Here is a 27,915-nt window from a genome sequence, read left to right as displayed (position 1 = left end):
TATGTTTGTATATAATTTTAAAATTAAAAATAACTATTTTATTAATTAAACTCACGTTCAGTATAATTTCTTTACCCATTAAACTTATAATCATCATTGGATCAATATGTACTTTTTTATAAAATGTAAAACACTTATAAAACAATTTAGTTTATTAAATAGTTTATTATCCCTTGTTACTTGTAAGTTTCCAAAACAAAATTTTAATTAGAAAATGTAACTTATATTTGTATCTCAACTAATCATATAAAAACCCAAAATAATTAAGGATAAGAAAGTATTACATTTGCTTACGTTGTTACATTCTGGAACGAAGTAGGGATTGAGATGAACTTCGATTGGTCCCATAGCTACGAGAAATTTGTTTTAATATCCGAAGTCGGACCAAGTAGCTTCCAACTACTTTGGCGATTGATATTAAGAATTAATTAAGTTTACAACACAACACATGATGCATCGATCAAACAATTATTATTATTATTATTTTGGTTGAGATGTCATTGATCGTAGTAGACTGAGTCCCCGTTTGGTGGAGTTTTTAAAAGAGTTTGTAGCTCCAAAATCACTTATTTGGTTGTAGAAGTAATGTGAAACAATATATTTTTTTTTTGTTATCAAAAATGCATTTAGAATTGGGTTTTTAACACAACTGGAAAAGCTGGATTTTCAGCATTTAATGTTTTTTAAAATTTATTAATTTATTAATTTAAAATTACTTTATTTGTTTTAGTAAAAAAATAAACTAACATTAGTGATTTTTATTGTAATATTAAAAAAATTTTAGTGATTTTTAACATTAGTTAAGTTAATTTATTTTTAATTTATAATATAATGTCTGAAATGAACATTTTATCTTATCAAAAGTATTTTTTGACAGCAATATCAAACACTAAAATTTTAAATTCAATTTCTCAAAATCACTTTTAAAAGAACTTTTTCATAGCAATTTTCAAAAGCAATGCCAAATAGCTCTAATTCAAATCCAACTCATCCATTTAAATTGATTTTATTAAGTATTTTTTACAAAAATAGAACATTCATAATGTTTTAAGGATACTTATTTTCACTTGTGATAAATATAAAAATTACACATATGGATTTTAAATAAATATATGATATAATACATTAATTTTGATTTTGTTTAATTATATATTATACATTAAATTTTGATTCGGTTCTATTTTCACGAAAATTATTACTTTTTAATATATATATATATTATGTTGATCGTAATGATACTCACTATTTATTAGAATATTTTTAACCACTGAACATTCGTAATCATTTTTTAACATTGAATACTCCCTAGGGATGGGCATAGGTCGGATTTTTGGTTCACCCGACCCGACCCGAGAACAAGGGAGTCTCCACTCGAGACCCGACCCGACCAAAACAATGTTTCACACGATCCAACCCAACCCGAATATATGACCTAGAAACTCAATCTGAAATAATAAAAGAATTATTTTTATTCAATAAAAACAATGACTTAATTGAGAAATATATATATATATATATATATATATATATATAGGTATTATTGTAATTATTCCTAATTATATAAGGTAAAATTATATATTTTTTTGGGTCGGGTCTGGTATTTGTCACCCTAAACTCGAACCCGACCCGAATATCACACTTAAAAAACCCGACCCGACCCGAACCTGATTTTTTTATAAAAAAATCAACCTGATCGAGTCGGTCGGGTCGAGTCGGAACCCATCGAGTTCGGGTTGAGTGCCCATCCCTAATACTCCCTATGATAATCAAAAGTGAAAATAGGAGAAGAAAATTAATATATATATATATTAAAAGTAAGTTATTAATATAATCTTTAAATATTTTGTATTTATTTTATAACTTAATATTTTATATATTTTATTATCTGAATTAATGTCACCAAATTAAGTGAGACCTCAGAAGAATTTTTCTCTTTCGTGCACGTGTGTGTTAACTATGTTTAGTAACATACTCATGCATATTCTTCCTTAAATTTTTGTCAAAATTAGGTTAAAATCAAAAGCAAGATCTTTAAACTCGGCGTGTTTACCTCCAAGTTAGAGTTGGGTTTCTATAAGAATCGTTAACTGATAGCCATTTTTTCTACACTTTTGACAACATTAATTATAAGTATATTAAATCGGAAAATTGCATCTCACACAAAGATTTAATTTTTTGAGTCGTAAGTAGAGACGAACACAATTTTATATTAAGAAAAACCCTATAAAATTTTAGAGATAGTAAAAATAAATTATTAATAAAAAATAAACATATTTAAATTATATAAAAATTAAAAATTATTTAAAAATCTAAAATTTTCAAAAGAAATGTCAATCTATCAACCCTTGGTCCATTCCAATTGTAAGATAGAGAAATTAGTCGTTTGTAAATCGTATTGATTGATGATATACCTCTTTACCTAATTCCTCCCACTTGGCAATTGAACGATAGACAATAACACCACATGAACATGAAAACAATAGAAATATTAATATAATAATACTATGGGACCATGTATATCATGCTCAAGTTAAATGTATTTTAAAGTTTCTTTTTAAAGAGCATAAGCTTATAGAAATAATTTAATTAGTCAACAAACTATTATCAATATCAGCTAAAAGTATTGTGAGGGGTGAAATTTAAGCCCCACCCTCAATCTAGAATATATATTTTTTACGTTATATATTAAAAGAAAAATTATTAGGAGACTTTGATAACTCTATTCGTTTAGAATTTTTTTAAGTTAGTTCAATGATAAAAAGAAATATTCTTCTTTTTAAAAGTCTCGGATTCGAGTGATTGTGTTTACAAGGTATGTATGTATTGTCAAATGATTAAGAAATTTTTAAACATATATTATCTTGTAATTAGTGTAGACTATTTAAAAATAATAGTTTTACTCTTTTATTATTAACTAATTAAGAATAAGTGTTGATTTAGAATATAATGAAAAAAAAATTAATTATTGTAATATTTACATTTCAACACACTCCCCAGTCAAAACAAGCCGCTCATTTCCAAATTATTGACAAATTAAGTTTGTTTAGTCAATTAGGAAAACTTTTTAAACAAGAAATTAGATTTTCATTAAATCAAAATCTTCTCTGAAATATATGTTTTATCTAACATATAAATCTTAAAGACATGAAAAATATCAAAATCTTCTCTGATATATATGTTTTATCTATTTTTTTAAAAAAAATAATTTTTATGTCTCTATTTCAAACCAGACGCAATATTGATATATGTGTGGAGATTAAGAGAATCAATCTGATAGATTACTCCGTGATCAATTCTAAATGCATTAACAAACTATCGTAAAAGATGATCTAATTATATGAGATCGTTATTTTTTTCATGATCAGGAGGTACATCGTGATGAATGCGACATAAAACATCAAACTATCGTAATGATAGACAAGAATCGTGCCATAAAAACAAATGAATAATCATGTCACAAAAACAAATGCTTCAAGAATATGTGAAAAGAAATGAATCAAATCGGGAGGATGTTTATTTAGTTTTAAATCAAAGGAAAATAGGGGGGAAAAGGCGATGACACTAAACTGCCACCTAAAATGAATCTTTGAGAGAAAAATTAGATAATCGTTTTAGAATAAAAACTAGGGCAAAACAATTCATTGTCTTAATTATGACAATCCAAAGAAATTGTTTCAACTTGAACTCCTCATTACCAAAGTTGTTGAAAAATCAAACCTATATCCAAAGAATTATTTGAATCAAGTATTTATCTTCAAGTGATAATTCAAGACTTCTTTTTTATTCAATTAAAATTTCAAATCGGTTGAAATCCTCCTTACTTGTCAATTGGAAATGGGCCAAAATGAACCCTTAATTTTAAGACATTCCTTAATTGATTTGTGTAGCTTTAGTAAGACTAGGCTTAGCCCAAGCCTTTTTTTCAATAGAATGAAACTAACAGAACTGTATCATATTTCAATTCCATTAATAATGTGTTTCTTGATAATACATTATACATGAACGATTTTTTAATTAATATTGGGTAATTATAATGTCATATATATTCAAAAGACTCTTAATCATTTGATAATGAATACCCAGCACTGTTGTAAACGTCATCCTCGAACTCGAACCTTCTATGAATAACAATCATCTCTTCAATCACTAAAGTCACTTGATTCGTACACAAAAACAATTTTAAAATTACAGCTTTCATACATAACAATCTCATAATTATGACTCCCAAGTATATCATTATGTCTCATCAGCTTCGTTCGAATAAGGGTGTCATGTTTTTTCAATTAATAATACAATTGACAAAAAATATTACTATTATTTTAGTATTTGAAATATTTTTTTTAAAGAAAAGTGACCCAACGAAAGGAAAAATAATTGTGGTCCTTTGTCAGCCTTGTTTTGAAAAAAATCTATACCATCTTCTTCAAGTTCAACTATTATTTGTTTTTTCTGAGCCATGCTTGAATCTATCCATAGCTTTTAGAACAGAAATGTGCAGTTTTCCTGGGAAAATAACAGGTAAGAAAAATAAAATTGACATTTTATAGGGTTTGTCTAATAGATATTTTTTGGCAATTAAACTTAAGTTATTATTTTTTGGGTAAAGTATACAAACAGTCACTCGACTATAGGATACTACTTTGTTGAGTCCTCTGACTATTAAAAGTTACAAAATGGTCCTTCAACTATAGGGCGTTGCTTGGTTGATCCCTTGACTATTAAAAGTTACACAAAGGTCACTCAACTATTCATTATATTCCAAAATCGTCATTTTTTATTAAAAAAATAACGATTATATGAGCTGGACGTTAACTTGCTGACTAAGATATGATAAAATATGGTCTCATAATTTCAAATAACTATTACATCTTAGTCAGCATGTTAACATCCAGCTCAGACCATCATTAATTTTTTTAACGAAAAATGACGAGTTTGGAATATGATGAATGGTCGGGTGATCATTTTATAACTTTTAATAGTAGAGGGACTCAACAAAGCAACTTCCGATAGTCGATGAATTATTTTATAACTTTTAATAGTTGAATGACTCAATAAAATACTATCCTATAATCGAGATACCATTTTTGTATTTTAACTTTTTTTTGTTATTCTTAATTTATCTAAGAGTAGTATTTGTCTTAACCCTAAATAAAATCGTATACACTTTATATACAATATTACTCAAACTTAAGTCGCATATAAAATAACGTACTACCCTTTATCATTTGAATTTAAAATCTACCCTTATATTTTACTTCTATCAATATTTGTGATACATTTTTGGGTTAAGGATAGATTTATCACAATATTAAAAAGTAGGGTAAACTATACGAATGGTTCCCAATGTTTTTGGTCCATTTAATTTTGGTCATTGATTTTTAAAAAAATAGTTTTGATTCGTTACGTTATCGATCTATTCAGTTTTGATTCTTTGATTGTTAACTCTCGTTAATCCATTAACAAAAGTCTGATTTGACAGTTAAAAAAAACAATCCACATTTCTTTTTCGTTTCCTTCTTCTCTATGTGGAATTCGCTATAGAACCGCGTTCCGAAATTTACTTCAATAAAAAAATATTGAACAGTTTACTAATCAGAAACGAGAAGCTTCAAAACAAGATCATTTTAATAAAAGCATAGACTTCAAACTCAAAGAACGAAGGTACGATTGTATCGAACATTGATTCTCGTTTCAAAACGAGATCATTTTAATAAAAACATAGACGTCAAACTCAAAGAACTAAGGTACGATTGTATAGAATATTTGCCTCATTTCGTGAAGCACCCCTTGTTATTCAAACGAGTATAAGATCTCGTTGAAGTCCCTATAATCATCCAGGGGAAGCTTGGATTATCATTCAATTGTCTCAATAGTTCCCAAGAAAATCTTCTTTTATTTTCCTCTGGCGCTCCATAAAAACCTGTGCATCTCCAATTACTGTTTTCGGTTAAATATGAAATTACCACGTCTGTGTGTGAATTTGAAAAAGACCTGAGTGTAACATCTAGCGATCCTTTCCATGCCAAACATAATCCGCCGTTGCTGCTCGTGAATCTACCTCAATTTCATGTAGATATCCTAGTGATCTTCTGACTTTCTCCATGCGCGAACTCTGCAGTTTTGTTTCGGATAAGAAAACTACAAATGAGTTAATGTCTCTCAACATGTGTCGGAGACGGTTAACCGCCCGAGGTTCACCCAAACCCCGGATGTTCCAACTTAGAATGGCATCCGGATGGCCTGGTTCCTCAGGCCTGCGGATATCAAATTTTTGTCATTCTTGGAATCTTGTTGAATGTAGTTGTCGTTGTCTCTTTAAACCCTCATCTTTTTGTATAGGCAAATATTCCTCTACTATCATCATCTCTGTGTAGCTGGCATATGTTCTCTATTGGATGTGAAAGTCTTCTTTATTATGGCATTTACCCACGTTGGTTCCCCTGGTTTCAGTTTTGGTGTCTGAACAACCTCACTATTAAATTGAGCACCTTTGTGTACCATTGGTTGTCTTGCATTATCGTTCCTTGACTTTATAGGTTGGCCCTCCTCCATTCTTGTTGCTGCTTGAAAGCCCTCCTCACGTAGCCATATACTTGTATGGAATGTTCTTTGCCTCGTTGTGCTTTGAGGGATTCATCCCATTGTGGCAGCAGTTCGTTTTGTTCTTTCACTAATCGAATAGGGTAGAAACTCTCTCCGTGACCTAGTTTGCCGCACAGATAACAAAATAATCTTAGCTTTTCATATTGAAAAGAAGCATAGCTGAATTTTTCGTTTGGTATTGATAGTCCTTCCTTTTAGCTGGTATCTCAAATCCAACTTTACCATGACTCTGATTCTTCCTCTGTATCCTATTGAGATCGCTGTCTTATCATATGAGATGAATTTCCTATGAAATTCCCCAATTGCTTTGCGACATCTTCTGATATAAAGCCTATTGGTAATTCATTGATTTGCACTCAGAAATCTACTGTATGGAGTGGTATTGAACTCGGATCCTTCCCTTCTTGCGGTTTATAGAAAACCAATATGTGTGAATTGAAATACCATGGCCCTTCGTTTTCAATCCTGTCTACATCAACCTTGTGGTACAGTCAGAAGAGAGATCTTCCTTCTCCTAATTCGATAATCGATATGCCTCCTATCGGTCTCCAGACGTTTGCCAGAATTGTTTTCTATCGCTTGGAAGTTTACTAAACTGGCTGTTAAAAACATCCCCACGAAGCAGTTTTCAAACAAAATCCCTTCCTTCACGTTTTGTTGTTCAATTGCGATTACTTCCTCCTCATCTTCTCCGATGTCCAACTCCTCCAGCGTGCGCTCTAACGCTGTAATGTTCGTTTGTTGAAAATAGCAAATACTTTGCAAGATTGAAATCTGTATTGGACGGGTTTCTTTCGAAATCTCCTTCAGTTGAATAAAGGGAAAAACCTTGCACAGACGGTTAAGCGGTCGAGAGAAAAGCAGGGCAGAAACTCTAACGCAACCTAAATTGGACTTTTTAACTTCCCAAAATAAAAATATTTAAGTATTAAATATGTAGTTTATCGTAAATCTTTTTCACGAAAGCTTAATAGAATACAAACTTTTTAATGGTTAAATAATAGAATATATTTTTGTTTATGATATTATCCATACTTGTTAATTGATAAAAGATGACGTGCGTTGATAAACAGAATCTTGATGATGCAAATTGGATCAGATGACAAAAATCCTTTCTAGTTTCTACCTAAAAAAGTCTCGTCTTTAATTTAAAATAAAAATTGAAATTATTTGATTGTATCATTCCAATTTCCCGAGGCGTTCATTCAGCTGCTGGGCTCACCAAATCTTATCGCCGAGTGTTGCCTTAGCTAAATCAGCCTAAAAGAGTGGACTTCGACATGTTGCTTGCTGCACTCAAAAACTGAACAACTTATTAGTCGATGCATTCCATCAGCATTTTCCCATAACAAGCTTCAATTGCTCAAACACGTTTTCATGTTTTTTTTTTTATGTTGACATACCCCTCCATTTAATTATACTCGATCAAAACTGCTTCATTCCTATATCTTTTAGTTTAAAATTAGAAGCTTTAAAGTTAAAATTGACCAAGAAGGGAAGATTATAAAGACGGAGAATGGATGAGTAGATAAATGGTGCTGAGCGATGACTACAGATATTTTCCCCTGCCGACCACCTCCGTCCACGGTCAGAGTGATGGTTAAGTTTTAATCATCCACGTGCCCTTGGTCTCCGACCCACTCCCAAACCTGTAATTCCATAGACTAGAGATATGGTTTGATCAATCGAATGGAGAGGAATGATACAACGTGGCAGCCGATGCCTGGTGGAAGCTATTCTTTGTCTGCTTTCCCATTTACTAACTTTCCGTGTATATATAGTTGATAAGATGAATTTGTAATCAGATGCATGCGACTGCTGTGGCGAAGTGGGGTTACACGTGATAATATGTCGGATACATATAATTCCTGTAATATTTGAATTTGAAACCAATAAACGTTCCCATATAAAAGTGGTGCTCATATTGTATTTATCCGAATTTTTAATATTTGAAATTCCAATCTCTACATCAACTATTACCAATTCACGACTTCTAAAAAATATATGATCAAGGTAATATCATCTCGCGTAGATTTTTGCATTATCAACAAGGTAAAAACACAACATTTAAGAGAGAATGGGTATCGGACGGTGGTCCGATATGGTTTTGTTACATTCATTATATGATGCCCCTTGAAAAAGAATCATTAAATCAAACTTCTACCAGCTCTGTTCTTCTTGTTTACAAGAAGGAAATTGGAAACTAAAAAGAAAAATCAACTGCATTTACTCCTATGTCCTACCATTTTTGTGATGAATTATCTTAACATGCCTCCGCAAGCCTGGCTCCTTATGATAAGTAGATTATTCTCAAATCCACCGTCGTTAACGACAGGGCGCAAGGGATCAACCTTCCATTCACCATCAACAATGAATTTAATCTACACAAGGTACAGGTGCTGAGCTATCCATCATGTAAGTAAATATTAACAGAAATTAGAAACAAAACAAAGTTGACAAAAATATGCACCTCGTATTTCCCTGGATACAACTCCAAGTGTACAGAAAAAACACCTCTGCTCAACTTCTCCATTTTTCTCTGCAAGTTATGACCGTAATTCATAAGCTACCAAAAAATGACAAGTATCCAGATTTACAAGAATGTTAAACCACTAGTCTTGCCGTCTAGCTCAGTTGGTAAAGCACAAGGCTCTTAACCTTGTGGTCGTGGGATCGAGTCCCACTGAGGGCAATTCATAACGGAGGTCTTCCACGGAAGCCTGCTCTCAACCTGCCGTTGGGCAGCCTACTACTCTACCTCCCCTTACCCCATTACATATGGGAATAGGGTCAGCTTTAAACCACTAACTGCCAACTTACCACTTGTCTGACTCACACTAACACAACAAACGGTGAAAAATGGTGTTTTCAAATATATGCACAGGTTAAAACACAACAGAATCCTATTGTCAGTCCTTCAAAGTTAGAACTGAATGCATGAATTCTTGGCATCTCCACTTCTAAACGGGAGCTTAAAGTAGAGAACACACACATGCCTCTCCTAAGGAAATAGAAACACCATAACTTGACAACATGAATGCAGTACTTCCTGTTGACAATGACATACAACATAGAAATTTCTAAAGCAAGGAAGTGTGCACTCGACCCACCAAACATGAAGCGGGAGCTGCCGGAAAGTTTATTGCAGACACACAGCAAGTCAGCAACCCATATAGAGCATTCAAACGGACAGAGTAAGTACAGAAAACAGGCCTGTTTTGCTTTACCAAAAAGCAAGGACATTGCAGGTAAATAACATGTTACAGTCCATCCCTACGTGTAAAGTGTCATCTACCTCAGCCCATATTCCCTCACAGCTCTCTTCAAAAGGCTTCACAAATTAAAGAAATGCCCAATCAAACTCTAGTATGTCCGCTCCAAAGGAAGCCTCACAACTTGAAAACCATTGTGAACACTTATATATTCATTTGAACTGTAGTACCTAACCAATACAGAATTCACAGCTCCTTTTTGGGACATGATGCATGTATCTCCATCATTCTAAAGTTAAGCAATTATAGGTCTAGGCACATAAGTATCTGCTTATTTGCATCTTTAGTTCAATTTTTTTATTTTCCGCAACAAATTAACTGCCGATCTTTTTTTCTATAAAGCATTAAAAACATTTCCCCCCTAAAGCTATCAGCATAATTACAGATAGAACAAGACTATGAAGTCAGGAGAGATTCAAGCAAAAACAGGTAGTTTATGTACATGCTTTATCAGCGAGACTCGACTTGCACAGTAATTAATGAATGCAATGATCAAGAAAAATGTCATTATCAGTTCTGTCTAGTCAGTTTGAGGTGTGAGCAAACCTTGGTAGCCCACCCATCAAATGATCCTGCTAACAGCACCTCTGATCCAGAAATAGGCCACACTATGCAAGTAGTACGAAGAACCTGTAGCGCTCTACGAGCATGATCAATCCTTTTCTGTTTCTCTTCCACAGTCTTTTGTGCATCTCTGTCAAAGGAGCGTAGAAATATGATGCTTTTGAAGTAAAATAAGGTAGGTATTTTCTTATACTAGCATGAGTTAAGTAAAATAAGGTATATATTTTCTTAAATTAGCATGAGAAGTAAAATAAGGTTGGTATTTTCTTAAACTAGCATGAGTAGCGCATACATTATTGTCAGTGCCATCTTCCCTTCTAAAACTGCCAACCTTGCCCGTAGTGATCGCAAATTGTCCTGGGCATTCAATATCTCATTTTCCTGGAACTCCCAAGCATCAGAAAGCTTACGAAAATCATCAGTGGAACTTCCATCACCCTAGGGATTATGGTAACAGAGTTAAAAGTTAGTAAAAAACTAAAAATAAATGTAAGGTAACTGCACAATAGGAGGTTCCTAAGTAATCCAGAAGTCCAATTAAATCTTCAGTCAGCACATGTTGACAAAATAAAGTTTCAATTTTCTTCATCTTTTTCAAAGCACTCCTCCAGTTTAAATTATGCTGTAAACAAACAGATCCTAAAGAGAAAGATAACAAAAGAAAATCTCATAACTACAAGTCATGAATAACTGATCCCCAAGACAGAGATTAAGAACATAAGAGCTTTATTCCTTGCACTGGCATAAATATCACTTGTTCAGTCTTTCTTCCTTCAGAGAATAAACCAGGAATAGAACTAGCTGCCTCCACCTCTAATACTCTCCTTCCATCCTCTGGTTTTTCATTTGTTTTCCCAGTTCTTTCTATTTGTATTTCTAAATTAATAAACATGAAAGGAGGTCTTATTTAACTTGTAAAGAAACTATCTTGAATAAAAAAAACAACTGAATTGCAAAAAGAGCTATACTGTCTTTCAATTACCTAGTAATCAAGCAAAGGGGAAGCTACAAAATACTTTTGATTAGCCTTCCATTTTGAGGGGGGACAAAAAAGAATCTGGCAAAGTAGTCACATGAAGCTAATAAAAAAAATGGAAACAGAGATCGTTTGCTCACCTCCCGTGGTAAAACCTCATTAGCATTAGACCTCAATGTCTGCAATACAGATGAAAGCTCCAACTTCAAGTGCTCAAGACGACTTCGTATTTCATTGTCGTTAATAACTTTTCCACAAGCACGTGACTCTTTTCTTCTGTCTAGCTCATTGGATTTATTTCTTATTTCAAGTGACTTATAACCTGAAATATCTGTTGGAAATTTCATTCCATTGGAGATAATTTCAGCAATTGTAAGTTGCATTAGTACAAATAGAAGTGTCTAATATACAAATTTCAGATATGAAACATCCGGAAATAATAGATGGGCTACCTTCATATTCCTTGCCAGAAAATCCTGCTCTTTGAAGGCTCCACTCTCTCCATGTTGGATTGCTTAAACCATCAATGCCTGATAGAGACTGATTCTGACCAAAATTGGCATTGGTATCACTGACTGGGCCAGGACTATTGCTGAATGATGCAAGTATTTTTCTACGAGGACTACCAACTGTCTTTTACAACATAACAAACACAAAAGGTTATGAATTATAAATTACACAGAAGAAAGCTGATGGTCAAATGTAAGCACACAGAATTAAGTTTAAGATGGAGGAGACATCGATAACAGTTGTGGAGACATAATTATCCTAGAAAGTATATAAAATATCTTTATTCATATAAGTAAAATATGAAACATGTATAAGCTGAAAAATGATACAGGGATGTGAGAAAGATTTTGAAACTAATAAACCCAATATACCAAATCTATTGAGGCTTGGACAAGAGAATCTTCTTCAGTACAGTTAGTTTGGGAACAAGTATTGAAACCATTCTCTTTGAAACCAATCCCAAAGTTCATATTCCTTTCTTTCTCTAAACGACTCAGAATACCGTTAATGCCACAATCATCCTCAGCTGCTACTTCTCTGAACAAACAAAAACATGTGTCAAAACCCTACCGAGGACACAAATCACCCATGATTCCAGCATTCTCCCCTTTGTTCTCATTTCAAAAAGAGATTAAGTGGTTTGCAGGAAAAAGTATAAACTCATTGGAAGTAACACATTTAACTTCGCAATTGTTTACTAATTCCAAACATGACAAATATATAACTACAAAAAGAAATTCCACAAGATTGGTTCTTCTAAAATCATAGCACATCCAAATTCAAATAACATCTCACAAGCAATAGCAAGTCCAAGAAAAACACCTTTTCTACATGAAAGAAAGATTAACACGAGAATGATAGCACAACAGAGAACAAAATTCAATAAGGCCTTCGAACAACAAGTGCAAGAACTAAGCTTTCCACGCAAAAAGGTAAACTAAGGAAGTAAAATCCCAAAGAATTAAAAATCTCACAGTGATCTACCAGACGAGGAAGGTGAGCTAGAAGAACTAACAGCCAAATTAGTTGTCCCATTACTTTCAACTTCAGTTCGAGCCCTTTCTTGAGTCTGGTAATCCCATTTCTTCTTCTCCTCCATAATGTCCCAATCCCTGACACCATCTTCTGGGAACGTATTTTCTGGAAATCCATGTCGATTATCAATATCATCATCCAAGTCCCAGCCCATAGCAAGCCACCCTCTTTGTATCTTAATCCTCTCAACCAGATCCATCCTCCCAGCATTAAGCAGCTCCTTCTGGTTAGGAAAAGCCTCGGGTTTGTCACTATTTCTCATGAACCTCAATATCTCAGCCTCCAATGCCAAATCCCCGTCGTTGTCCCACCCTTTCTTGCACCAACAAGAAACCCTTTTCTTCTCTTCCCCGAACACCAAACCACGCACAGGATTCAGCTTCAGAGACACCGAATTCCTTTTATTTCCGTGGCTAATCCCGCAGAAACAGGATGGGAAAACCCGAGCACGGAAGTGTGTTAGAAACGAATGCGGTGATACGAAAATATGGCTGGAGGTGGTGAAGGTGGCCATGGTTCAGGCATGTCTCCGAACACTTTGCTGACAGGTAAAACGGAAACCAATAACTGATCAAAAAGATTCCATCTTCAGGTACTTTAAGGCGTATAGAGTGAGGGAAAGGGAAAGGAAAGATAAGAGGGAAATAGAGCCAAGTAACGAACAATACTACCGAAAAGCGTAACCCTTATTTAACGCGGAGGTGTAGCACCGTTTTAGATACATTTTGGGCGGGCAAATTTTCACTGTCCCAATCGCCTTTTTACTAGAATAATAACATGCAAAAATTATTTATAAAATTTAGCTCATAAATTTAATGAAATATCAATTTAAACCAACAAATTAAATATAGATACTTAATCAGATTAAAAATAAATTTAAATATTAAATTAAATCTTATAAAAATTTAAAATACATAATTAAATAAAAAATAGATACCAAAATATAAAGCTTTTAGTTCTAATGTTTAGTAAAGTAAAAAGTATGAAATAAAAAATTCAATTAATTCATAATATCAAGTTAAATGAAGATTGTATGAATAAAAATATCTATAATGACAATTTAAAATATAATGAATAAGAGAATATGTTTTTTTATTAATTTAAGATGTTTACAAAATAATATTTTAGTATATGTTCTAAGATTTATAATTTAACAATAAAAGCTTAAACATTCTTATACTCGAACCTAATATCTCTAAGAATAATAATTATTTTTTAATTAGTTTCTAAAGTAAATTAATTCATTAAATAAAAAAATAATTTTCAGGAATATAATATAACTCACCAGGTTCACTCGTCTACATAATTTTGTAGATATTATTAAATTTATTATGAGAAATTAATAGGATATTAAAAGTGATTTTTTTATGTTAATATGTGGTATTAGAATAAAGCTGTATTTTAGATGCGGATAAGGGTTTAGTGGGAGATAGGACGTTATGAGAAGCTGAAATCAGATTCACATCACGTGATTGATTGTGTCCAATTATTCACTTCTTGATTTTGCTTGCCTACACTAAAATGGGTAACTCTTACGTTCGGTAATCAAATATATGGATAAAGAAAAGCATTATTGAAAATATTATTTTTTAATATTTTTAGTAAAAATATTATCTAAAATATTATTATTTTTACTGAAAATATTATTATTAGGCGTTTTATCAGGTTTTATAATATATCCGATAAAAAAATAATATTTTAGGTAACGTTTTATAGGATATATTACCAAACCAATAAAGCGCCCAATAATAACATTTCCGGTAGAAATAATAATGTTTTAGGTAATTTTTTTACAGAAAATGTTAAAAAAATAATAAAATTTTCGCTAGCGTCTTTCTTTAATCGTATATTAAGGTTGTCGAACGGTAGAACTTCCCCCACTACTATTCTAATATGATCCATATTCATTTATTTATGATAGTTTTCTTGAATTAACTACTGATGTTTAATTTAATAGTCGTTAAATCCATATTAAATTTTAGAGGTCTATTAAGGAGTTAATTTTTTTTAATATATGTTGTTCGATTTGCAAACGTTAGAATTTAAATCCCTAATCTTATTTAAGAAATATAATTTATTCTTTAAATTTTATTGAGAGATAAGTAATCTTCATTATCATAAATGGATTAAAAGAATTGAATCATTCACCTAAAAAAATTAAATTCTCCTATAATTTAAGTAATTTTTTGATAATTTATTTTTTATTACAATAAAATTATATATGCTTATTCTTTAAAAGTTTATAATTCACCGTAAACATAAAATTTCATTTTATTCAAATAATAAATCCAGTAGAAGAAATTATGTTGTTAATTTAATACACACTAATGTTTTCTTAATGACTTAACTTCTTTCAACATAGCTCTATATTTTATCATTTTAATTGATGATCATTCAAGGAAAATTTAAATATTATTGTTGAAAACAAACCTGAAATATATTTAATTTATGCATAAATCTGATATGAACACAATCCCACCCATAATACCTTTATGCTTTTATTCTCTGAAGCATTTTCATCCATTCATGCATGCAACTTTGCAGCGCTTGCCAAATCGTAAGCCAATTCCTCGTTTGATTGCTCTGCTCCGGCCACCAACTTAGTTCCTCCACGAACAACGCAATCAATGCAGCCTTTTAACCCCATGAGTGAAATTAAAGCACTTTTAACCCTGTCTAAAGAGGTAAATGCAGTAATCTTATCAATAACAATCTTTTAAACTATAGAAATCAAAAGAACATATGGTCATGCTTTACAGCAACACAAAAAGGACTTTATAAAATTAGACATTTTAGCAACACAGAAAGGTCTTTCCTTCAACTTCCAACGCCACACTAGCACTATATACAAAGTGTATATAAAATTTCCCAATTAGAACACAGTGGCAGATAGTCACTCACTCTATCAACACACTATTTACAACCCTTTCGATCCCTAATCTTTTAGTAGTCGAGAATTAAACCTATTTACATCAACTTGACAATCAATATCGATCGGTGTTAAATAGACAATTGTGAACTCCGGCATGGATTATATTGCTATTTATCAGCTCACCCCAGGGCCCTCTTCAGATCAGACGTCTGCTCTGCATTGAGCCTCGAGGGAAAGATGATATCGAATTTTATTTTGAGTTGGCCTTTCTTGTTGGGTTCTTTCGAGATCGGCATCCCTTCGTTCGGGATAACCACCTCATGGCCTGGTTTCACGATTTCTGTAACCGGGATCGTGAGGTTCTTTCTGTCCAAGGTTGTCAAACTGAGGGTAATCCCGGTGAGGGCTTCGAGAAGAGAGATTTTCTGATTGACAATCAGATCATTCCCGTCCCGCGTGAAAATGGCATGCGGTTTCTCGTCTATCACAAAGATTAGATCAGATGGAGTGAAACCGGGTTCATGGTTTCCTTTCTCGGGGAAAGTAATTTTTGTGCCCTTTTTCCAGCCAGGCTTGATATCTATCTTCAATATTTCATCCACCGTCTTCGGCTTACTGCAACAGAGTTAATTGTACATCAAACAGAGGGGGGGGGGACAATTAAAGCAAATCATTTCAAGTTGTTGCTCCAACCAATAATTTAAGTGATGAAAAAAATTCAAGTAGAGGTGAAAAAAGACATAATTTGGCTCCAAAATGATTTACTTCTTACGTTTTTCAGTCCCAAAAACTTAAAACATATTAACAAACATCCAGGTTCGAGTTTTTAAGTTCCAAACCTGATCGTCACATTGCCTTCCTATTGACAAGTTTAGGTGACTTAATATTTTTACTATTGAAGAAGCAGGAATTTTCTAAAACGATGACAGGATGAGAACGGTCTAAAATAAACTTGCAAACAAACAAACTGCCTTAATATTCCACGACTGAAAATCCTTTCCGAAGAAGAAAAGACAACACCGAATATTCATTCTCTAACCATTGACGTGTCATAGCAACAACCAGACACATTTCTGGAGCATTAACATGCCAATGAAAAAGAAATCCAAGGAATCGATAACGGTTTCATTTATGGATAATTTGATATGCAGCAAATTCTACAGCAGTCAACTGATCTGTTTAGCAATCAGATTCTGATGTTGTCAACACAAATTTTATCAAAACAGGAAATGGGAGATCTTGAATTCAACTTGGATTGAGGATATTCCCAAATTACCATCAATTTACAGAGGATGCACAAAATATCAACTTGAAAAAGAATTGGTAACCAAAAACTGGAGTTCAACTTCAAAAAGAACTAAACGTGAGTAGAAGTCAAACCTTTTATTCTTTTTTTAAAGAAATCTTTCCACATCAAAGGAATATATACATTGAAGAATTAATCTCTTCAATTCCAAATTCTAAATTAAGTTTAATGGCTTTCGAATATATATATATATATATATTTGGGGGGGGGGGTATTAAAAGGAATTAATCTCTAATTATCTAAGGAATTTCCCTTGACTATCCAGAGAATTGAAGAATTATCAACACCCTTTCTCAGATTGCTTCTTCCCGAAAATCCAGATCTCATAAGCAACAAATAAATACAGATTAAAAAAAACAAATCAACATGCAAACTTATCATATCCAGAATGGTTTAAAGCTTTCATGATGAAACAATAAACCCAGAGTTAAGTGCACGTACTGACCCAAATTCACCAGCAATGGTGCGGGAAATTCGCATTTTGCGCCTACCACCTTTATAAAGCTCCTCTAAACTACAAACCAACTTGCTTTCAACCGGCGCCGCCTTCTTGTTCCCTTGACTCCCAACCCCACTGTCTCCACTAAACCTCTTCTCCGACCCTCCAAAAAACTCAGCAAATATATCTTCAACATTCCTAGGATTAAACCTGTAGGCTCTACCACTACCGACACCGCCGCCGCCACTAAACCCATTGGGGCTCGATAATTCAGCCGATTGAAGCCCTTCTTCACCGTAGATGTCATAGATCTGACGCTTCTGCGGGTCGCTGAGGACGTCGCAGGCTTCAGAAATCTGTTTGAATTTAGCCTCCGCTTCTTTCTTGTTGACGGGGTTCTTGTCCGGGTGCCACCTCATGGCCAGCCGCTTGTAGGACTTCTTCAGGTCTTCCTCCGTCGCGCTACGGCTGACTTTCAGAATGTTGTAGTAGTCAACCCCCATTTTCACTCTATTTGCCTCTTCACTTTTAGGGGGGGAAACACAAGATTTTTAGAAGAAAAAAAACTTTTTTCCTGGGTTTGAGTGCTAAAGGAGAATGTAATGTCGTGGGAAAAGCGAAAAGAAGTAAATAAAAAGGTGGGAACAGCGAATCGCCGAGTTGGCCGAGTTAAGAAACGCGAAAAAGAAACAGGCAAAGAGATAGCTAGAGCTACGCTGCAATCACGCTTCTTAGATTTTTCTTTTTAAATAATTCTCGATTTTTATTTATTCTGTAGAGTGTTAGTTTAGGGCAACTGCTCAACATCTTCAAAGGATTCTTGAATAGTCAATAGTATTTGCCACGTTCACCACTTCTTCTTTTTTTGCATTTTTTAAGTCTAAAAAACTTTAATTGTTTTAAATATTTATTCCCTTAAAATTAAAAAAACTATTTGGTATAAATTATAAAAAGAAAATAAATCAAAGTATGTTTTCATATTAAAATATGAATAAAAAATGAGTCAAACACTTCATTAAAAGATAATTGTAAGATAATTATCAAATTAATTTTTAATCTAAAAAATAATGAGTTTTGTTTATTCATCAAATCATGAATGTGCAGCAATTTCAACAAAATAAGATTGTGATTTTATTTTTATAAATTAGGATAAATAATTAGTGTATATATAATTACAAAATATATTTATTTCAAATGATAATAAATATTATAAGAACAATATTATATATATAACAATAAAATCTAAAAATTTAAATAATCCTCGAATTATTATAAAAAATAATTAAATCTCTTGTGATCTTATACAAGTAATTGAGCCTTTCAAAAAGGGAAACAGATGGGAATAGAATAGAATGGGGTCGTGAAGTGCAGTCAAGGGATTTAAGAAATAGAATATTATAAAAAATATATATATTAATTAATTAATTAATTAGCTGGAGAAGAAGCCCAGAGTATCTTGCGTTTCAAGTACAAGTATTTTTATTATATTTTTTTCTAATTTTACTTATATTTTCATTTATTTCTAAAATATACAGAATCTAGATCGGAATCATGGGTCAGGTAACCGTATATTTACGCCCCACTCTCATTAAAAACGACATCGTGCCTTCACTCCTCATAATTCAGTTTTATTTATTTTTAAACAAAAATCGTTACTCTTATTAAAAAGTGAAAATATCCAAAATTATATTAAAAAATTACAACTATTATCGTAAACTAAATACATAATTTGGATATTTTCTTATAACATTAAAACTACTCACTTTATATCATATAAGAACTATACATGAAAAAAGTTAAAAACCCAACCAAAATACTTGAACAAATGAAAAATAAATAAATACAGATAGAAAGAGAGATGGCACATGTTAACGGGTTTCTCTGGATGCACATTAGCATGTCTAATGGAATCTGAGATTTTCGTTACTGCTCGATGGGTTTTGATCGGGATTTCCAAGTTTTGATTTCTGAGGTTCTTTTACTTTCAACTTCATGAGTGATTCTTCTAAGTTGGATAGGAGGATGTTGTTTGGGGGGTTCGACACGACAAACTTTGGAGTTTTTTCCACCGGTGGTTTATGATGGTGTTCCTCTTATTCAACCTCCTTCTAAGATTTTTGAGGATGGGATTTCAGAGTGGTAGCTATCTAGTGGATTTTGCTTGGGTCTGTTCCGAATCTTGCTTCTATACAGCGAATTGTGGAGGTTTTGTGGGGGAAAGATTCGAAGGGTTCTCCTATTCAGGTTAGTTTGGTTGGGCCAAATCTTTATGTTTTCCCTTTCGTTTCTAAGGCTGCTCGTGATTGGGTTTTGGAGAATGGACTTTGGCATATTCAAAATAAGCCACTAATCCTTAGGAAACAAGAACCTAATATAAAGTGCCTCGTTTTTTTATCTTACGAAGATGCATGTATGGGTGCATTTGTATAACGTGCGTTGGAACTTTACTCGAAGACAAATTTGAGTTATATTGTTAGTGTGATAGGCATTCCTCTTTCTATGGATTTTGTTACTGCTTCTAAAAAGAGGTTAGAATACACGAAAATTTGTGTTGAAATTGGGGTGGGTGCTACGATTCCTAAATATGTTGATGTTATGTTGCATGATGACTTAGCTATTTCGATTAGGGTAGTAGTGCCTTGGATATCTTCTTGTTGTGGGCTGTTAAGGAATTTTTTCAGATTGCTTCGTTGTCTCCTACTTTTAATGCTACAGTAATTGTGTTGGTCCCTAAAATACCTAATACGTGAATGACTAAATATTTTCGTCCTATTTCATGTTGCTCGGTGGTACTTAAGACCATCACTCGAATTATTGTAAGTCGATTGGCTGATTATTTTCCTGGCATGATCTTCTCGAATCAATCTGCTTTCATTAAAGGGTGAAGCATTGTTGACTCTTCTTTCTTAAGAGTTGGTTAAAGGGTATGCTCGTAAGTCACTTTCTCCAAGATGTGCTATTAAAATTAACTTGAAGAAAGCTTTTAATTATGTCAATTGGGATTTCTTGATGAGTGTCCTTGCTACTTTGGGATTGTTGGAGGTTTTTAGAGAGTGTATCAGGGCTTGTGTCACTAATCCGTTTTTCTGTTGCTTTTAGTGGCAGCTTAGTGAGATATTTTAGAGGAGGCAAAGGGATAAGGCAAGATGACCTTTTTTTGCCTTATCTCTTTTTAATGGTCATGTACGTTCTCTCTCACTTGTGGATACTGCAGCTAAGGGTGGGATCTTTAAGTTTCATCATAAGTGTAAGCGAATCTCCTTTACGCACTTTTATTTTGCTGATGACTTGCTCATCTTTTGTCATAGATCTGAGGACTTGGTGTTGGGGGTGGTAAGTATGCTTAATTGAAATGTCGGGATTACAACTGAAAATGGGGAAAACAAAATTATTTACTAGTGGAATACATGTGGATGTTTTAAATCGAATTAAAGTTGATGTTGGCTTTAAACTAGGAATGTTCCCTATTAGGTACCTTGGTGTGCCACTTGTTACTAGGAAATTGAATGAGAAAGATTGTTTGTCATTGTTGAATAGAATTAAAAGCAAGTTGGACCTTTGGTCTAGGAGGAATTTGAGTTATGAGGGGGAATGCAACTGATTAAATATGTTTTGTTTAGTATTTCTAACTTTTGCTGTAGGCAGCTGATCTTGCCTAAGGTGGTGATCCAAAAGGTGGAGCAACTCTGTATGTGTTTTTTCTGGAAGGGTGATGACCTGTCAACTAGGGGAGCAAGGGTTAGTTGAAAGCATGTATGTTCTCTTAATTGTGAGAGGGGGCTTGAGTTTGAGATGCTTGACTGATTGGAATAAAGTTTGTTACTTGCTCTTGGTTAAGAATATCTTAGCTGGGGAGGATTCGTTTTTGGTGGCCTAGGTTAAAGAAAATCCCTTGAAATATGAGGATTTTTTGTTGGTGAGTTGTAGGTCTCTTTATAGTTGGACCTTAAAGAAGTTATTAAAGTTGAGAAGTGAGGTTGGTGGTTTATTTGATGGTGTGGTGGATTAGAATGAAGTAAATGGTGGATGGATTTTGGAGAAATTCAATATATGATGGAAAATGTTTAAGGGGAGAGTTTGATTTGGTTCCCTTTGCATGTTTATTTGACGGTGTGGTGGATTGGAATGAAGTAAATGGTGGATGTATTTGAGAGAGAATTCATGATAGAAATGAAAATGTTTTATGAGAGAGTTTGATTTGGTTCCCTTTGCATATTCCTAAGGTTTCTACAGTTGCTTGGATGGCCATATTAGATAGACTTCCAACTAAGGATATACTCAATCGTATGGGAATGCGAGTGGAAGATGGTTGTGTCATATGTTATGAAGGGATGGAAAATAGGAATAATCTTTTTTGTGATTCTCCATTCTCTTATAACATTTGGAGCAGGATCATGCGAGTGTGCAAGCTGCCTTGCAGGCTTTTATGTTGGGAATATACTCTAGCTTGGGCTGTGGGGAGCTTGAAGGGGAAATCCCTCATTGTCTGCATTTTGAAGTTTTTATATTTTACATGGGATGAGCGTAACTATAGGTGTTTTAGGGGAATATCCTAGTCAGCTGATGATATTTTTGAGTGTGTTAAGGGAATTATTTGTGTTAAGTTGCAGGGATGTTGTATTAATAAATTGGACAGTGTGAATATGCAGCTCTGTTTAGAGTGTGGAATAGGATAATTGTTGCCTTTGCTAGTTTATTTAGTTAGGCATGCGATTTGTTGAAGTGGGGGAAACTATTTTGGTGTCTTCTATATTTGGTTGTATGTTGCAGTTTTGATGCTTTCTTTTGGATACTATTAGAATGAAATGCACATGAATTATCCCAAATAAAAAAATACAAACAAATCTGACTGCAACGACAAATGAACTACAAAAGAGGATTAAGCTACTGAAAGACCACATAGAACTGCAAATAAGAGCCGAGCCTCATGAAAAGCTATCCACTAATGCAAAATCATGTATCCAAATTCAATTCGATGGTCCATTGTAGGGAAAATCAACAAGATTACAAATAAGTGTCATCTTGATCAGCCACCATGATGTCAAATCCAACCCTAAGAAAACGTAAAATAAAAAAACAGCTAAACGACTGAGAAAGAAGACGAAAAACGTGTCACAAATGCAGAGTTATTCTTATTAAAAACTAAAAAAGAAACAAAGAGAAAAGAGAACCGACGATCGACAAACAGAATCAAAATTGACGTCGTCGTCGGCTAAACAAAATCAAATAAGAAAAAAATGATATAATCAATATAAAACGACACAAACTCTAAAGAAGAAAAAACGCAAAAAGCCATACTTTAGTATTATTTAATTTCTCACTAATCTTACATTAGTATTTTAAAATATTATAATTGTATATTATTTTAATCATTGATATTTGTTTGTTTTGAAAAGATATAATGAGTTATTTTATTAAAAATAGAAAAATGTCCAAATTACAATGAAAGTTTACAACAACCGTAAATTAAAACACATAATAAGAACATTGTCGAAACGATTTTTAACCGTACGGGGCGAGGGCGAGATTTTGGAAACCGCGTCATTTTTAATTATTATCTTTTCAATTGAATTTTTAATTAAAAAACAGTGCGATTTTAGAAAACCTCTCGTTTCGAAAAATTGGAAATTCCTTTACGATAAAAATATAAGGTTCGAGGAGTCGCCACCAATCTTTGATTAGGGTGTGATTGGGCACCCAAAAACATTGTCATTTTAAATAAAAATTAATTTTAATTAAAACGACAAATTTACGGTCTACGTTACCAAAATCCAAGTTCGGGAGTCGGTTACGCGTGGGGAAGGATTAGCACCCCCACAACGCCCTAAATCGGTACCTAGTTGATTAATTAATTTCTTTGCAACGAATTTCGCAAGTTCAAATTTAATTTGATTAATGATCCCTTTAAACAACAAACATGCAAATTTGCAACATTCAAAGCAACAAAATAGATTTAATTTAAAATTACCAAGTCATTAGAAAGATAAAGAATATTCGATTATTTAAAAATATCGAGACCAAATCTTTAGTTCAGTTCTAACGACCTTTTCTCGAAAATTTTAAATAACCGAATATTTCCTTTTCTTTCGTTCCCAAAATTTTAAAGTGAGAAATCAACCTTTTTTTTTGGTGACAATGACAGGATACGCTTGTAATTTAAAATCGTCAAAAATGACTTTTATGTAAGTTAAGAAAAGCCATTCTGACGATTTTAAATTAAAAGGGTATTACCCTTAATCCAATTATGTGATCAGGCTGAGTCATGCACATGAGGCTAAACATGCATAAAAAACTACACCTAAATATACAAACACTAACAACATGCTCGGAATGTGATATTTCAATAAAAATCACATACATATTTTATAATTAAAAAAATATATATATACTCTATACATAGCTATACTTAATGAACAAAGGTGACCTAAACACAACCAACGAAAACATAGCATAACAAATTATAAAATTTCAGAAAATAATTATATTTAAATTAAACTTTAATATCCTAATTATGAATAAAATAAAAATTAAGGTAGAAATACTAGCATTATACCGTACTGAATACTAAGAACTGAAATGAAACTATTCTCATTACAAGGGACTAAAAACAAAATAAAACAAAACACACTCAGGACTAAAATGCAACATACAAAAATGTGGATGTCAAATGTTTAAGACAACAAAGATTTAAATACAACAAAACATAGGACTAAAATACAAAGAAACTAAATCACAGGATCTTTTCATAACATTTTCATTTCTGGGCAGTCCAAACATGATATAACCAAAATATTACATAGGATCAAAATGCAAGTTTCTAAAACTATGCATCCAATGTAAAAACAACAATAAAATCGGCCTAGCAGGATTCAGGACTAAAGTGTAAACCGCTGGAAATTTAAGGCCAAAATCAGAAAACATCAAAGTCTACTTTGGGACCAAAGCGAAATGGACTTAAAATCTATGGGCCCTGAACGAGATTAACCCCTCCCTCAAAACACGGGATATTTTCCCACGATAACAAAACGTCGTCGTTTCAACATTACCCAAAGCTACGTCGTTTTGACGTATTAATATAGTGGAAATTAGGGTAAATTTCCTAACCTAAACTCATTTCCCTCTCCAGCCAGAAAATAAATCCCCTCGCCATTCTCTGCCTCTCCCTTCTCCTCTCTGCTCTCCCGTCTCTCAACCCTAAATGAGACAGAAGGTCGCCGCGGCCTCCGCCGTTCAACGGCTCCGATGGGGAGCCACACAAGCCCCGAAGATAACTCGAAGCAGACCTCTACCTAAAACCAAACCTTAACCCGAGACATAGCCCTCAAAACCCGCTGCTAACCAAACGAACCCGAGCCTTATATCCAACCCTAACAGAAACCTTCGCAACCGCCGTGACCACCGTGGCCTTTCCCCTCCCTGGAGGACTCCGAAGAGAAGTCAAACCATCACCCAAACCCCACCTAGACGGTCCTACCCAGAACCCAACAAAACCCCACCTAGACGGTTCTGGACTCTTAACAAAGGTAGTGAGTACTTAAAGGTGAGTTTCTTCACTCTCGTCCCTTTTTTGGTTACTGATGGATTGAAAGTGGATATCTAAGGCTTTTTTGAAATGGTTTCTCTTCCTGTTGATTTCTGGTTGATTTCCGTTTTCTTTCTATTTGCTGTTCTTCCCTGTTGCTGATGACTGAGAGTCCCCTCTACTCTCCTTTTCTTTCGTTTTTTTATGTTCCCTCGTTCATGAGCCTCCTTTCTTCCTCTTTGGTCCCTCTCTATATCTGTTTTTTGTTGTTGGTTTTCTCTCCTCGATTTCTTCGTGCTTCTCGTTCTGCTTCTTGTTTCGTGTGTTTGCAGGGCACTGGCGAGAGCAGATCACGGGCGGCAGCTGTGGGGAGGCGAGCTATTGTCCGGTTGGGCGTGCGTGATCTGGCAGCAGGGTTGGCTTCACGTGAGACTGCAGCTGGCTCGGGGATTGCTGGGAGTTGGGAACCATTGGATCTTGAATCCAGATCCAACAACCTTCAATGATGCGGCGCTGGAGGCTGTGACAGGGAACCCTAACGGGTTTAGGTTTTCCAGAGTTGGGCCCATAACAACCGGGCTGTTGTGTTTTTTCATTGGTTCAAGCCTGTTTGGTTCGGCCTGTAACAAAAATGGAAATATTTAATGCATATTTTATATATTTAATTATTTAATTATTTAACTATTTAATTACTTATCCACATATATATATATATATATATATATATATATATATACTAATAACTACATAATACCAAACTTATAATAATAACCAAAATAACAATAATAAAACCCGAATTAAACTCAAATAATCCCGGACAAATCGAGCATCTACAGCTGCCCCTCTTTGCTCATTGTTGTATAACGAGAATAGAGTAAAGATCAAAAGATGATCAAGTTTGTCTGACCATAAGCACTTTGATAGACTCATCCGCTCCACTCTTCCTCTAGGGTGAGTGAGACTTGAAAAAAAAATCTTCTGAAAATGGGTTCGCTCCCTCTTTCTCCAGGAGAATAGAACTCGAACATCTTCAAAAACCGCGTCAGTTCTCTAGTCCTTCAGAGAGTATAAGACTCGAACAATCTTTAACAATCACATCTGCCCCCTATTTCTTCAAAGAGTATAAGACTCGAACAATCTTCACTGATCGCGTCTGCCCCCTATTTCTTCAGAGAGTATAAGACTCGAACAATCTTCATCGATCGCGTCTACCCCCTATTTCTTCAGAGAGTATAAGACTCGAACAATCTTCAACGATCGCGTCCGCCCCCTATTTCTTCAGAGAGTATAAGACCCAAACAATCTTCAACAATCGTGTCTGCCCCCTATTTCTTCAGAGAGTATAAGACTCGAACAATCTTCAATAATCGCGTATGCCCCCTATTTCTTCAGAGAGTATAAGACTCGAACAATCTTCAACGATTGCGTCTGCCCCCTATTTCTTCAGAGAGTATAAGACTCGAACAATCTTCAACGATCGCGTCTGCCCCCTATTTCTTCAGAGAGTATAAGACCCACAATCTTCATCAATCGCGCCTGCCCCCTATTTCTTCAGAGAGTATAAGACTCGAACAATCTTCAACGATCGCGTCTGCCCCCTATTTCTTCAGAGAGTATAAGACTCGAACAATCTTCAACGATCGCGTCTGCCCCCTATTTCTTCAGAGAGTATAAGACCCACAATCTTCATCAATCGCATCTGCCCCCTATTTCTTCAGAGAGTATAAGACTCGAACAATCTTCAACGATCGCGTCTGCCCCCTATTTCTTCATAGAGTATAAGACTCGAACAATCTTCAACGATCACGTCTGCCCCCTATTTCTTCAGAGAGTATAAGACCCACAATCTTCATCAATCGCGTCTGCCCCCTATTTCTTCAGAGAGTATAAGACTCGAACAATCTTCAACAATCACGTCTGCCCCCTATTTCTTCAGAGAGTAAGAGACTCGAATAATCTTCAACAATCGTGTCTGCTCCCTATTTCTTCAGAGAGTATGAGACTCGAACAATCTTCAACAATCGTGTCTGCTCCCTATTTCTTCAGAGAGTATGAGACTCGAACAATCTTCAACAATCGTTGGGAAACCTGTAAATATTTAAGTCATCATGCAATGTCATGATCCTATTCATGCCTAAAAGGTATGCAAATGTGCAATTTAATGCATTTTCTTCTTCGAAGGAACATCATCTCTTTTGATTTCAATGGAACTCGATTTCGTTTCGGGTACAGAGCATTTGATCAGTTCACCCCAGCTAACACTCTCAATACCATATCTTTTGGCTCGACAGGACTTTGACTTCTTTCTTTCTTGAAACCTGCCGGTACACATGACCAACTTCTTGATAAATGACAATTTCTTTGGGTCATCTATTAATGGCTAAGATTGTCTATGAATTCCAAAGTTTTAGCTTTTCGCAACCATACAAGCTTATGGGTAAAACCATTGCTAGCTTCAGAATACCTACATTTCCAAAATCTTTTGCATAATAATACAGAATGATCTCATGTACCATAAGTTAAGCTATGCGTTTTAACTTTTTCAAAATTAGATGCTTGTAAAAGGGAAATTAAGAAGGGAAAATATCTCTTTATTTATATAAATGCGAAGAATTTTTAGGCAACTACATGACAAACTTTTAATCGGAAAAGAACAAAAGGATAGGTGTCTTCAAATATCAATAACACAAATGCTTTTGAATTGGCACGCCGTCAGAATGACTCGAGTGTTGCTTTTGTCAAAAGGATCTCCAAAATGGTGATGACACCTAAGAGTGCGAAACTCTTTCTAAACCCCAAAATCTCCCATTATTGGA

At 34.0% G+C, this 27,915-nt stretch overlaps 2 protein-coding genes across 2 annotated transcripts; both read right to left on the bottom strand.

Annotated features, from left to right (window-relative positions):
* Positions 1 to 8,606: 8,606 nt before the first annotated feature.
* LOC120171757 (protein PTST homolog 2, chloroplastic-like) lies at positions 8,607 to 13,604 on the bottom strand. Its single transcript, XM_039179414.1, has 8 exons — positions 12,900 to 13,604; positions 12,297 to 12,462; positions 11,868 to 12,048; positions 11,556 to 11,746; positions 10,732 to 10,877; positions 10,422 to 10,569; positions 9,074 to 9,142; positions 8,607 to 8,984 (listed from the first exon to the last, which is right to left on the bottom strand). Exons 1-8 carry the CDS (start codon positions 13,472 to 13,474, stop codon positions 8,862 to 8,864), a joined length of 1,599 nt encoding a protein of 532 aa, XP_039035345.1. The 5' UTR covers positions 13,475 to 13,604; the 3' UTR covers positions 8,607 to 8,861.
* Positions 13,605 to 15,712: 2,108 nt separating this feature from the next.
* On the bottom strand, positions 15,713 to 18,249 carry LOC120171748 (dnaJ homolog subfamily B member 1-like). Its single transcript, XM_039179402.1, has 2 exons — positions 17,584 to 18,249; positions 15,713 to 16,447 (listed from the first exon to the last, which is right to left on the bottom strand). Exons 1-2 carry the CDS (start codon positions 18,078 to 18,080, stop codon positions 16,012 to 16,014), a joined length of 933 nt encoding a protein of 310 aa, XP_039035333.1. The 5' UTR covers positions 18,081 to 18,249; the 3' UTR covers positions 15,713 to 16,011.
* Between the last annotated feature and the right edge of the window lie 9,666 nt (positions 18,250 to 27,915).

Source organism: Hibiscus syriacus, unplaced genomic scaffold, assembly GCF_006381635.1.
Source record: "Hibiscus syriacus cultivar Baekdansim isolate YM2019G1 unplaced genomic scaffold, ASM638163v2 tig00003041_pilon, whole genome shotgun sequence".
Classification (NCBI taxonomy): Eukaryota; Viridiplantae; Streptophyta; class Magnoliopsida; order Malvales; family Malvaceae; genus Hibiscus; species Hibiscus syriacus.
Note: the sequence above shows the minus strand (reverse complement) of the source record. Positions and strands in the feature narration are given on the sequence as shown.

Excerpts from the sequence above, each read along its gene's own strand:
- LOC120171748 (XM_039179402.1), bottom strand. The coding sequence starts at position 18,080 with ATGGGGGTTGACTACTACAACATTCTGAAAGTCAGCCGTAGCGCGACG. Across the intron at positions 16,448-17,583 it reads ACCATTGCTGGTGAATTTGG|TAAGCCGAAGACGGTGGATG; the intron begins GTCAGTACGTGC and ends ACTCTGTTGCAG.
- LOC120171757 (XM_039179414.1), bottom strand. The coding sequence starts at position 13,474 with ATGGCCACCTTCACCACCTCCAGCCATATTTTCGTATCACCGCATTCG. Across the intron at positions 11,747-11,867 it reads TTCTGGCAAGGAATATGAAG|ATATTTCAGGTTATAAGTCA; the intron begins GTAGCCCATCTA and ends AATTTCCAACAG. Across the intron at positions 9,143-10,421 it reads TTGATGGGTGGGCTACCAAG|AGAAAAATGGAGAAGTTGAG; the intron begins GTTTGCTCACAC and ends CATAACTTGCAG.